This window comes from Micropterus dolomieu, linkage group LG23 (genome assembly GCF_021292245.1).
Source record: "Micropterus dolomieu isolate WLL.071019.BEF.003 ecotype Adirondacks linkage group LG23, ASM2129224v1, whole genome shotgun sequence".
In the NCBI taxonomy this organism is placed as follows: domain Eukaryota; kingdom Metazoa; phylum Chordata; class Actinopteri; order Centrarchiformes; family Centrarchidae; genus Micropterus; species Micropterus dolomieu.
In genome coordinates, this window is record NC_060172.1 from 23,070,359 (window position 1) to 23,083,235 (window position 12,877).

At 43.4% G+C, this 12,877-nt stretch overlaps 3 protein-coding genes across 4 annotated transcripts in view; all 3 read left to right on the forward strand.

Moving 5' to 3' along the window:
* The first annotated feature begins 1,573 nt into the window (after positions 1-1,573).
* Positions 1,574-4,491, forward strand: LOC123963981 (crescerin-like protein che-12). Of its 2 annotated transcripts, XM_046041121.1 has the most exons (8): positions 1,587-1,731; positions 1,882-2,483; positions 2,681-2,908; positions 3,051-3,174; positions 3,455-3,560; positions 3,689-3,927; positions 4,049-4,207; positions 4,344-4,491. In XM_046041121.1, exons 1-8 carry the CDS (start codon positions 1,724-1,726, stop codon positions 4,468-4,470), a joined length of 1,593 nt encoding a protein of 530 aa, XP_045897077.1. In that variant the 5' UTR covers positions 1,587-1,723; the 3' UTR covers positions 4,471-4,491. The 2 variants fall into 2 exon arrangements, with proteins under 2 accessions (XP_045897078.1, XP_045897077.1); XM_046041122.1 differs by having other exon boundaries at positions 1,574-1,731; positions 1,886-2,483; positions 4,049-4,491.
* Positions 4,492-7,016: 2,525 nt separating this feature from the next.
* On the forward strand, positions 7,017-10,747 carry prdx4 (peroxiredoxin 4). The gene is made up of 7 exons (XM_046040335.1): positions 7,017-7,317; positions 8,457-8,574; positions 8,685-8,801; positions 9,085-9,207; positions 9,507-9,637; positions 9,758-9,792; positions 10,623-10,747. Exons 1-7 carry the CDS (start codon positions 7,107-7,109, stop codon positions 10,671-10,673), a joined length of 786 nt encoding a protein of 261 aa, XP_045896291.1. The 5' UTR covers positions 7,017-7,106; the 3' UTR covers positions 10,674-10,747.
* Positions 10,748-10,868: 121 nt separating this feature from the next.
* Positions 10,869-12,877, forward strand: part of LOC123963458 (diamine acetyltransferase 1-like) — a 9,500-nt gene continuing 7,491 nt past the window's right edge. Inside the window, exon 1 of the mRNA XM_046040338.1 lies at positions 10,869-11,075. The gene's annotated coding sequence lies outside the window, so the exon portion shown is untranslated. The remainder of the gene's footprint in view (positions 11,076-12,877) is intronic.

Below are 12,877 nucleotides of genomic sequence, written 5' to 3' on the forward strand. Positions count from 1 at the left end.
CCCGGGCTCCCCCCCCCCCCCCCCCCATGGGTCTAAGGATGAAGCCATATCTCTTGCTACGTAGCGCGCAAGGCCACCTGGCGCCGTTCACAGCGCCTGTTTGTGCATTACAGTCCAAGGGGCTTCCCCTGTCGACGGAGCGTCTTTTCTGACTGACTGTGCGAGGCTATCTCACAGGCCTATGTGTCAGCCGGTGTATCTCCTCCGGACGGCATCAGGGCGCACTCCACGAGAGGCGTCTCCTTCTCTGTGGCACTGCACAGTGGAATGTCGCTGGACGACATCTGCATGCCGGCCTCCTGGTCTTCCCCGTGCTCTTTCGTCCATTTCTACCTGTGGGATGTCTCCCGATTCTCGCTGACTCACTCAGTACTGACCGTTCTGTCTGAGTTATTGTCCTCTGTGATTGTGCGGTGCGCTTCTCCCATCCGGACAGTTGGGAGCGGCCACGGCTCACGCTAGCCCTGCTCTGTGCACAACTGATGCAGTCGCTGTCATGACCTCGTCTGCACCTGCACAGCTGCGGGCCCCCCCCATCCGGTCCCCGACCTTTTACGCACGGGTCGGTTCTCTGCCTTCCCATGTTACGCCATTGGTTATTGCTCGCACAGCGACACCAATGCCGTGGGCTACGGGGGATCGGGTGGCTTATTATGTTGGCTCTGGGTAGGTGGGTCTGTGCTTGGTGGTACCGTATGTGCCAGGGAGGCGCTGACTCATCCTGTTCCGCCTCTAAACTCATTGGCGATGGCCTTACAGGGCGAAGCCTATACGAAATAGAACGATTGTTACGTATTGTAACTCCAGATTGTATGAGTATAGGGCCAGCCCTCTAAGCAGTCCATCACTGGGCCTTGGTTCTCAGTGCTGAAGAAAAGGCACTATGGGAGCCGATGTCTGGGTCTCACCGTTGTGTATATATACAAGGTGCAGATGTAGGAGAGGCCCACGCTGTGGGTGGGCGTAGACAAAATTCATCAGTGCCGCGCAGGTGCGCGTAGGGGTAAGCCCAATAGCGATGGCCTTAGAGGGCTGCACCAATACTCATAGAATCCGGAGTTACAGTACATAACTATCGTTACTCACACAATCTCTTCCTCTTAAGTGATTGTGACTACAAAATAAAATCATGAGAACATTTTTGCAACAATGCTTTATGTCGAGTTTTTGTTCTTTGTTCTGGCCCGCCATGTAACGGCTTGAAAAAAAATTTGCGACTTATTTGCCGACCCCTGCTCTATAGGTCCACATACAGCTTGATTAGATACTGAATGTCAAAGCATGTCAGCTGGATTAAGTACAATGATCTCCTCTAGTAATACTGCTAAAAAAGTTTTGTTGCAACATGAGAATGCATAGTAAAAATGTCACAGTCCTGATGGGACAAACAAAAATACAAGATTCTTCCATTTGAACAACTCTGAGATAGAATATAATACATAATCTAAATATGATATATTCTATTTATTGTTTATGATAAATGTACATAACGCACGCAGTGGAGAAGAATGTTCTTGGGTTCTACTGCATATGACATCACAATTGTGACACTCCATAGAACATGTTCATGCACTAACTGTTGAACCTGGTACCTGTCAGTCAGTGACTGATCTGACAGAGAGAAAGTACTCACACTTGTTTCCACTTGTGGAAGTGATGGAGAAACAACAAACAACAAACATCTTCCACCAATTTTGGAAGTGGACCCGGGGGGACCGGGATAATGGTGATGTAAGTAACCAAATCTGCCAATCACTATCCTTCCTTCTATTCATATCTGAAGGTCTTTCATAGTTGACTGCTCTAAAAAGTATGTAATTTCAACTCAAATGTAATTTTTGCCAAGTCACTAAGTTGTTTTGTTGTCCTGCAAACTGGGAGCCAGTGTAGACAAAAGAACCCTGATAACTTCACCAGTGAGGCCAGGATCCTGGACATACAGAGGGATGAGAGGGCTGCGTTAACTGAACGCACAGAAAGGCTGTGTGCTGTGACGAAAGCCAGAAACTATGCTGTTCTGAAGAGACTGGGACTCTCTGTTCAGGACTTCACCCAGCCTTCACCTCAACCACCAGCTTTTCCCAGAAAAAGCATAAAACCCTCTCGGCGGGAAAAGAGGATCAGCTGTATTTTAGATGCACCGTGTTTGAACATGGAGGACATCGACAGAAACCAGAAGAGTCCTAAAGGTATGGATGATGAGGACGATGACTGCTTCAGGGACACGGTGCTTCCTGGCGGTCAGATGACTGCACTTTTACGTAAGGAGGCTCAGACGGCAGACAGGGACGAGAGCCTAACTGCTTCGATCAGCCTCAGCTCTGTAGATACTCTCACACCCAATGAGCTGAGGGCCATTTCTCTGATTGGAAGCCCTGTTGAGTTGACAACTTTCAAACCAATTCATGCTCCTCAAGCTGTTCTTCTATCCAGGAGAAGAGCGTCTCGTCTGCCTGTGTTTTCTGCCAAACTCAGTGGAGCAGGTCAGTTCCTTTAAAGACAAACTGGTGAATGGGGATGTCTTTATTTTGTGGGAACCTCTGCTGTTCCTTCTGCAGGTCTTTTAAGTGTCTGTTGGAGTCACAAAGTATTGGAATATTTTGCTCAGACCTTTGGATACAACACTTTCAAAGTGCAGTAGAACTTAATGTGAAGTCTATATTGCCGTTAATCCCAACAGACAAGGAAGTCACTGATGGTTGTAGGCTCCAAACTGCTAAATATAAAGTTGAGGCTATTGTAACAAGACTGGAGCGCTTCCAGCTCAACTCTGTCCCTCCAGCTCGACCACAAGCCACTGCCAAGAGGAACCCTGAGGTGGCCCCAACCCTTCCAAGAGTTCGCCAAACCACAACAAGGGGATCTCGACCCGGGATGTTCCTTCCCCGTGCAAAGGTCAGTGGAGAAGGTAAGTTCTTCCATACACATCCTGAATAATTCTAGTACAACCTGTGAACTTTCATTCATGAGTTTCTTAAACTCTTTTGTAAAAAGTTATAGTACCTACACTAAGTGCAAAGGAGAGTAAACAGTATTTTACGGTTTACCAGGCAAGAAGACAGCCAGTGTGTGCAGCATCCAGACTCCAAATGATAGAAAGGTTGAGCTGCAGCCGTTGACCAACCCTGTGGAGAGCCTGTCTCTCTGCTTCAGGCTTCTCTCCTCAGACGACTGGTAAGACACTGACTCTAGAATACCTGAGTTAGGGCGCTACGTTGCAACTAGTTAGTTTGACATTAACTTCAATACACTCTGCCGAAAGCTATTGCTCTTTATTGAGAGGCCAGTAAATATTGAGCTGTAACTTTTAGCAGTTGATACAACATGTTAGTATAGAATAGAATTAAAAGGAAAAAAAACTTAATTATAGTTGTTGTATATTTTGTAATAACACAATTATTGTTGTTGCTGCAGCAATGTACAGTGCGATTTATTTTGTCACATAAATTCACAGGGTGAAGAAAATAGACGGCTTGAAAACCATGCAAGCTCTGGCACAGCACCACTCAGAGACCCTGAAGACCAAACTCCATGAAGTGTGTTTGGTTCTCATTGAGGAGGTATTGTACAAACTTTCCTTTTTGTATCTTAATATCCATCTTTGTGTTTAATGCATTTTCATTTGCCTACACGTGTCTGAGTGTGCATACTGCGTTCTTGACTGATGATGTTTGTTCTTACTATACAGGTGAAAAACTTGCGCTCCACGGTGTCATGTGCAGCTATGAACACTTTAGCTGAGCTTTACGTTCAGCTCCAGAAAGCCATGGACCCGGAGGCAGAGGGAACAGGCCGAGCCCTGCTGTTGAAACTGGCACAGACTAGAAACGCCTTTATTCAACAGCAGGCCAATCTTGCACTAGATGCCATGGTGCAAAGCTGCAGCCATGGTCGGATCGTGAACGCTCTGTTGAACACAGGGCTGAGGTGAGAGGAGAGAAGAGGGTGCTTTCACTTTATCGGCACAAGCATTCATATCAAATAAAGTGAAATGAAACATGGACTGTGGATTTGTTTGCCTTATATTCCGTTTTTTTTCCTTCCTCAGTCACCGTTGTGTTGCTTTAAGAGGGAGCATGGCACAACACCTGCACCTGCTGGCCGACGGCCTTGGAGCAGCTCGCATCTTGACAGCAGGAAGGAGCTTCACTGAGCGCTTCCTTACTGCCGTCTCGAAAATCTCTGTGGATGCTGCACCAGAAGTAAGGTGGGTTATCAAGTTTTAGTTAGTGTACAATTTCTCACTTGCTTGTGTCTTGTAATTTGTGGCTCTTGTTTGTTTGCTGAGTGAGTGTTACCATCAATATTGAACATTGTGCTAAATAAGAAACATTCGGCAACAGGCACCATGGAAAAGTTATCCTCCAGGAACTGGCCCTCCATAAGGACTTCCTGAGCCTGTGGACAAAGATCATTCCAGAAAAAGAAAGACGTTCACTAGACAAAATCTTAAAGAAGGCCAAGAAGTAAAAATGGAGGATATCTGCAGTATTTTAGTGTAACTGTTATTGTTGTTATATGTTTCATTAACAAATGTACCTTTTAAAAAAAAAAGTTTTTGGAAGATGCTTTATGAGTTGGCTTAAAAACAACAGCACAAATCACACACACACACACACACACACACACACACACACACACACACCAAATTTACATGTCTACATCTTTAACAGGATGTTTACCTTGTAGGAATGTGTATTACCAAGAGTCACAATCCTTTATGTTTATACTTAAAGGGGCTATATGTAAGTTTTTGATTTTAATAAATCAAATTTTCATTGCCTAATTGTCAATGGGCCCAAAACTCACTCAGAAATGAAGCATACGCCTGTTTTCTCTGTTGCTTGCATCAGTCACTATTCTGCTTTTAATGTGAGGTCTCCGGGTCGGATTCAGCCCTGCAGTCCACTAACACCATCAAACAACCGGCTCACAGCAAAACATAGGCTCCACATAAGGATACAAGACAACAATAAAGGTTCATGTGCTGAAGCCCATCAGACCAAACAGGTTCAGATGATGTCGAGTAAGAACAAAGTGAGCATTAGTAAAGCTGGAGAAACACAGAGAAAGTCACGTTAGCTCGCCGGCAGTTGCTAATGTTATCCGGTGCAAAGTTGTATCGCTTTCCATATTACTTCACCAGCTAACGCGACCCATGTTACTATCCTGTGTACCATTGGTAATATGTCAAAGTGTCAAAGCCTGCAAGAAATAATGTAACGGTAAAAAGCAAATGTGGAATGATTTGTTTACTATCATATAGTGATGCAGCCAGTTAATGCTACATTGCTACATTAAACAAGCCGCTGTTTGCTTCATTACGTTCAATTTAGATTGATTGCCTTTTACCAATACTCAGGTACCACACTCAGTCGCTGTAACTAACATGATCCACATAATATACAACCCAAAGGAAGAGCCATCCACTGACACTACAGTAAATTTACTTACTGCAGTCTAACTGTTAAAAAGTGTGACACAATCTCGTTATTATATTTAGTCCAGCCCACTAACAGTTTCATTATTATCCAATATATGTAGCTGTGCTGACATTGCTGAGCATCCGATGAAAGATACACAGATAATAAAGTTAGTTACTGAAAGCAGGAGGTGAGCTAACACTGTAGCACGTTGGCTAAATGCAGTAAATGTACCGTGATCATGTAACGAGCATGGATTAGTTCAACATTGAGCTGATAAAAATATTACTGTAACGTTGCAGTGGGAGTTTACCTGAGTTTCCACCATGTCGTGTGAAGCAGTCTCCCTGCCTGTCTATAGCCGCTGTCACTCTGCCTTTTTTCGGGAGTACTGTGCCAATATGCCAGTGTCTCGCTGCACTGAATGAAAGGTATGGCGCCGGTGTTGAGTTGTCTCTGAGATGGGAACGTTGAAGTAACAGAGCCTGAACATGTCTGTGTGAAAAGCCACAGCCTGCATACAGGTGTTTCTGCGTTTATTGCAGGATTTCTGTGTGAAAGTGGTTGTGTTTTGGATTATGCTCGCTCATGTGTTCAAGCGAGCACGTGTACGAGCACATGCCTGATTGCAATCTTAAAACCGCACCGCTAGTGGCCGCTGAAAACTACATAATGCCCCTTTAGCCCTCTTTTTTAAATGTAGCTTGGGTAGCTTGGATAACTACTAATGATTTAACAGAACTCAGGAAAGTGGGACAGAATTTAAATTTAACATGGATGCATGTGAATGAAAATTAAATGACAAAAAGTTGCTGATGAAAATGCAAAACCAATACATTTGACAGGAAAATACCCCACTGATAAATATATGGCTATAGCTCCTTTGTGGTGCAGATAGAGACTTTTGTGTAAGTGTAATATGATCAATTGTATGATTATTAAAAAACATTTAATGTGAAATTATTTAGGTGAGGTTAGGAAATAATAAAAATATATATTTCAGCTACATAAAGATACATTTACTTACGGGTCCCAGGATCGGATGCTGCAGGGTCTGAAGCTGCAGTTACATCTCCAAGACAGTTAATATTGAAATACAGTCTAATGATGTAGTATAGATTATAGACAAGCTATCTAAAATAACGTTTCAGACCAGACTTGAGAGAAAAGGAAAGAAAAATAAAACATAATCATGGCAAAATTACAAAACAGGACAGTAAACCAGCTAATGATTGTGATGAATTTCAAGAATTTGTGTGGGGACTAGGAGGATGGGGACATAATTAAATAGAACCCCTGTTGTCCCGGTGTCCGGTCAATGTGGGCCTGTTTGGTTCAGCTCTTGTTCTGGAACTACAAGTCCAATACGTTTTTAAAGTTTTTAAAATTTTTAGTGACTTTATTTCTCCCGCTGGGAGATCCTTTTTATTGTCCCCACCTACAAATATCTAAATATCCGCGCCATGTATTATTTTTATATTTATTGGGTAAAACCTTGGAGAAGGACTTGGAGAAGCTAATTAACTCCAGAAGATGGCAGTAATGCAACAATAAGAGCGCCAGTCGCTGTAAAAACCTGATGTAAGAAGAAGAGGAGGAGGAAGAAGGTCTCTTCAAATCCTGTCCAAAGGATCTGAATCGCATTGCCAGGCAGTGGCTACGTGCTCTTAACGGGACGGCACAATGGAGTTTCTTTCCCATAATAATCTAAAGAAGGAGCTTTTCTGCGCGCTTTGCGCAGCTCTCCTCCTCCTCACCAGAGTCACATCTGCAGAGGAAGGCGACTATGTGAAAAATTCCCAATGTCACAACTACGCGGGAGGACACGTCTATCCTGGAGAGGCTTCCCGGGTGCCTGTGTCTGACCATTCCCTGCACCTCAGCAAAGCCAAGAGTGAGTTGCTCTCATGAGTTCAGACATAGGTGGCAAGTTATTTGCATAATCGAAAGTGCGCAGTGATTTGCTTTTCTTCCAATTGCTGACAAACACAGCGGCAGCTGCAGCTCCAGCATGGTGCTCCTGCTGTCAGGACAATAGAAACAACCTGACGGCGTGTGCCTGCGGCTTGTGTTCATTTGTTTGGCTCTGTCTTATGGGTTAATGCTCTTATGAGAGTTTAAGAGGTTCGTAAACTTTTAATCAGATGGTGGTAGGACACGTCATTCTATGAAATGCATCTCTGTTCCTCCCTCCGCCCCTTCGACACATGACGGTGTATGGCCCCGCGCCAACACCGCTCATAATAAGACCAGAGGGTTTTACAAAATAACAGCAACACTTGGACATCCATTAAAGTCGCGTCGTCATGTTTGAGCGACTATAATATGCAGTCTTGTAAGCAAATGCAGGTGTTTTACTTCCTCCTCACTAATACAGTTTTTTTCTCAGTCATGTGTCATGACTTTTGAGACTTTACCCCATGTCACTTTACCAGTGTTTGTGCACCAGACATGAGCATAGTACTTGTTCCACTTGCTTTATGTTGCCCATTGTAATTGAGACAAAGATTTCTAAATGATGGAATGCATACAATGCGAGAAGGAAAGCCTAAAAATAATGACATATTATGTCAGATGTATCACCACACCACAATTGCACACTGTGCAGTGAAATGCTTTATGGATCACCATAGTGTGTAATAAAATAGAGTAAACCAATGCAAATACTTCAAAATAGAAAGAGCAAAAATAATTCATACGAGCAAAAGTGTGCTGTACAAGTAAGTCATTAAAAAGTGGATATGGACATAGAGTTAACGTATCTCTGAGAATGATGCTGTACAGTTTAGATAAATACACTTAACCTTATAGCCGCCTAAACATACATTAGAGTAAAATCACCCCCTCTAAAAGTGTAAAAATACTGAAGAGTATGATAGTCTTAATGTGCTATTTAAAGGCTAATGTACTGCTGTAATCTCTCTTTTTTTTCCTGCACGTTTTTGCCAGAATACATGACATTTGGTAATTTGCAGAAGAAAAAAAAAAAGAGTCCTGGTTTTACCAATATATGTATTTTTCTTCCTACTCAAGTTTCAAAGCCTGCACCACACTGGGAAGGAACAGCTGTCATTAACGGTGAATTCAAGGAGGCGAAGCTGTCGGACTACAGAGGAAAATATCTTGTCTTCTTCTTCTATCCACTGGACTTGTGAGTAACATCAGAGACACACATTACATCATCACTTTATTTGTTTTGCCAGGCCTGCTGCAAAACAGAGTATATTCTTATGTAAATGTAATTGTTATTGTTTTTTGCAGCACATTTGTCTGCCCCACTGAGATCATTGCATTCAGCGATCGTGTGCATGAGTTCCGTGCCATTAACACAGAGGTGGTCGCCTGCTCTGTCGACTCCCAGTTCACCCACCTGGCCTGGTAAGATTGCTGTCAACATTGCAATCACAAAATGCTGTCAGATTTTAAAGACTATAATAAACGCTATTGTAGACTGAAGTGGGAAAAACAATCCAAATACGTTGGCAATTTTAATAAATACATTTTTCAGGTGGTTCAAGAAGGGGAGTGGGTGCTTTTTAAAAATGTTTTGCCCTCATTGACTTTATCTTTTTGTTCGCCAGAAAGTCCTTTATCTAAACTACACACTCAGAACATCGCTTTTTTTTTTTTTTTTTTTTTTTTCATTTCTTGTTATTTTTAGGATCAATACGCCCAGGAAGCAGGGAGGACTTGGACCAATGAAAATCCCTCTGTTGTCTGACCTCACTCACCAGATTTCAAAAGACTATGGAGTCTACTTGGAGGACCAAGGACACACACTGAGGTACAGTCTCACATTTACAGACGATCAACTTAAAGAAACATGTCCTCTTATATATGCTAACACTGAGGTTGTTTAGGAGTGAACAAAATGTTATAAGAGCAGGTAAACTGTAGTTTGGGTGGGATCAGTGTGTCTTCCTGCAACACTTTAAAATGTGAAACAAATCACAGTAGATGGTTCTACAATGTGGATGAATGAGCTTCATAACTGATATAAGTTAGAACTAACTAGGATTTTAACAACCACGGAGAAGTTAACTGTAAACAACTAACAGTAAGTCATGCTTGAATCTTTGGCAGGGGACTCTTCATCATCGACGACAAAGGCATTCTGAGGCAGATCACCATGAACGATCTTCCAGTAGGAAGATCAGTGGATGAGACTCTGCGGCTTGTGCAGGCCTTTCAGTACACTGACAAGCACGGAGAAGGTACGAAAAGCTCACTTATATTAAATTTCTTTCAAACTCATTCAGCAGTGTCTGGAAACAAATAGCTGGTTTCAGAGGATCTTGTGCTGATTGGAAATATGTGTCTTTTATTTTCTACAGTGTGTCCAGCAGGATGGAAGCCAGGCAGCGACACAGTGAGTATCACGGGCTGTGGCTGATTTGGATCCTTGGTCACTAAACTAGTGCAGGATAGAAGGTCTCAGATAGAGTTACCATATATTTACAAACCGGTCTGTGTGTGTCCAGGTAGTGCAAGAACAAATATTGGGGTTGTCTAAATGACAAGCTGTCTTAGTCTTTTTTTTACAAAACGAATAGCATTTTTTATTTCAATTCAGTTTTATTTATATAGCGTAGTTCACAGTTCTCTCTGTGCGCTTTTCATAAAAGAGCAGGCCGAGACTGCACTCTCTGTGATGATAACAGTTCCCACCAAGAGCAAGCACTAGTCGATAGAGGCAAGGAAAAACTTCCTTTTAAGAGGCAGAAACCTCAGGGTGGGCGGCCATCTGCCTCGACCCATTATTTAGTTCACAAATAAGTTAAGAGTCTAAGTTAAGACTCCCACTGTGGGCTTTGCATGACAGTTTAGGTTGTGCCCTCATTGGAGGTTTAGTAATAAACTGCAGGTGCCATTGCTGGTAGCTACTTGTTTGTGAAAAATGCTTTATGTTCAACTTGGATACAAAATTGTGAGCAGGGATGTTCACTGAGCAATCACTCCTCTAAGTATTGTGGGCGAAAATACTTCTTTTTAAACATAGGCCAGATTGTTTTCATCTGTGGGAAACTGAGTAATATTTGAGATACTAGTGGACTAGTTTGTTGTCAGGGATCTGCATTAGTCACAGCCTGGTTAATAGCATATATATATATATATATATATATAAATAAGATATTTCTATTGTCCAGTGTATTTCTTGTTATCACACATTATCCACTAATTAAATTTTTTCCCCCACAGATTATTCCTGACCCTTCAGGCAAGCTTAAGTATTTTGATAAACTGAACTGATCTGCATTTCTGTCGTCCCAGTCCATAAAATCCACCTCATTCTGAAAGTTCAAATAAAATGTGTTTTCATAAAATGCTGTCTGCGTGTCTTCATCTAACAGTGACAACATGAAATGGCAGCTTTTGCTTAGTTCATACCTTTTTTTCCTAAGTGCAGAATGTTTCAAAGCCTGCACACTGGGAAACAACAGCTGTCATTGATGTGAATTCCCTCAGTGGCTGCCAGATGCTGACAAGCAACAACATATTAAAGAATCAAGAAAGAAAGTATCATCAGATATTATCATATTTGCTGTGCCAGTTATGGTGACTGCTTTGAATCTTGCTAGTATGCAAATGTGCGGTGAACACAGCAGATGACACAACTTGCAGTGGAAAAGTCCCAGGCTCTGCACATGCACGGTCAGTTAAAACAACTTTCCTTAAGCATTTACTCAGAGGATGGAGTTTGCTTTGGGATTACACTGAGAGCAAACTGCAATTTCTGGGTAAACAATGTATACTTAAATTTTAACATCAAGTTTGAAAGACAGCAATGTTTATCCATAAACCTAATAAAAGCTAACCACAGTTACCACCCAACAGTGACTAATATTTACATTTGAAGGATAATGTAATTAACATTATTTAGAGTTTTGCCACTTAAAGGGGCATTTTGGAGTGTTCAGCGGCCACTAGCAGTGCGGTTTAAGATTGCAACCAGGTGTGTGCTCGTACGCATGCTCGTGTGAACTCATGAGCGACCATAATCCGAGACACAACGGCTTTCATACAGAGATCCTTCAATAAACACAAACACCTGCATGCAGACTGTGGCTTTTCTCCAGACATGTTCTGGCTCTGTTACTTAAACTTTCCCGGATCAGAGGCAGATCAACCCTAGCACCGTGCATTTCATTCAGCGCAGTGAACCACATATTGGCACAATACTCCCGGAAAAAAGGCAGTATGATAGCGTCCATGGACAGACAGGGAGACCGCTTCATACAACATGCTGGAAACTCAGGTAAACTCCCACTGCAACGTTACAGTAATACACTACTCAAAAAAATAAAGGGAACAGTTAAACAACACAATGTAACTCCAAGTCAATCACACTCCTGTGAAATCAAACTGTCCACTTAGGAAGCAACACTGATTGACAATCAATTTCACATGCTGCTGTGCAAATGGAATAGACAACAGGTGGAAATTATAGGCAATTAGCGAGACACCCCCAATAAAGGAGTGGTTCTACAGGTGGTGACCACAGACCACTTCTCAGTTCCTGTGCTTCCTGGCTGATGTTTTGGTCACTTGTGAATGCTGGCGGTGCTTTCACTCTAGTGGTAGCATGAGACGGAGTCTACAACCCACACAAGTTGCTCAGGTAGTGCAGCTCATCCAGGACGGCACATCAATGCGAGCTGTGGCAAGAAGGTTTGCTGTGTCTGTTAGCGTAGTGTCCAGAGCATGGAGGCGCTACCAGGAGACAGGCCAGTACATCAGGAGACATGGAGGAGGCCGTAGGAGGGCAACAACCCAGCAGCAGGACCGCTACCTCCGCCTTTGTGCAAGGAGGAGCAGGAGGAGCACTGCCAGAGCCCTGCAAAATGACCTCCAGCAGGCCACAAATGTGCATGTGTCTGCTCAAACGGTCAGAAACAAACTCCATGAGGGTGGTATGAGGGCCCGACATCCACAGGTGGGGGTTGTGCTTACAGCCCAACATCGTGCAGGACGTTTGGCATTTGCCAGAGAACACCAAGATTGGCAAATTCGCCACTGGCGCCCTGTGCTCTTCACAGAAGAAAGCAGGTTCACATTGAGCACATGTGACAGACGTGACAGAGTCTGGAGACGCCGTGGAGAACGTTCTGCTGCCTGCAACATCCTCCAGCATGACCCGTTTGGCGGTGGGTCAGTAATGGTGTGGGGTGGCATTTCTTTGGGGGGCCGCACAGCCCTCCATGTGCTCGCCAGCGGTAGCCTGACTGCCATTAGGTACTGAGATGAGATCCTCAGACCCCTTGTGAGACCATATGCTGGTGCGGTTGGCCCTGGGTTCCTCCTAATGCAAGACAATGCTAGACCTCATGTGGCTGGAGTGTGTCAGCAGTTCCTGCAAGAGGAAGGCATTGATGCTATGGACCGGCCCGCCCGTTCCCCAGACCTGAATCCAATTGAGCACATCTGGGACATCATGTCTCGCTCCATCCACCAAC

What these genes read in the sequence shown, in the direction of transcription:
- prdx4 (XM_046040335.1), top strand. Translation starts at nt 7,107, where the DNA reads ATGGAGTTTCTTTCCCATAATAATCTAAAGAAGGAGCTTTTCTGCGCG. An exon ending in CACTGACAAGCACGGAGAAG is followed by an intron (nt 9,638 to 9,757) that starts GTACGAAAAGCT and finishes TATTTTCTACAG; the next exon opens with TGTGTCCAGCAGGATGGAAG. An exon ending in GGAAGCCAGGCAGCGACACA is followed by an intron (nt 9,793 to 10,622) that starts GTGAGTATCACG and finishes TTTCCCCCACAG; the next exon opens with ATTATTCCTGACCCTTCAGG.
- LOC123963981 (XM_046041121.1), top strand. An exon ending in CTTCTCTCCTCAGACGACTG is followed by an intron (nt 3,175 to 3,454) that starts GTAAGACACTGA and finishes ATAAATTCACAG; the next exon opens with GGTGAAGAAAATAGACGGCT. An exon ending in GATGCTGCACCAGAAGTAAG is followed by an intron (nt 4,208 to 4,343) that starts GTGGGTTATCAA and finishes ATTCGGCAACAG; the next exon opens with GCACCATGGAAAAGTTATCC.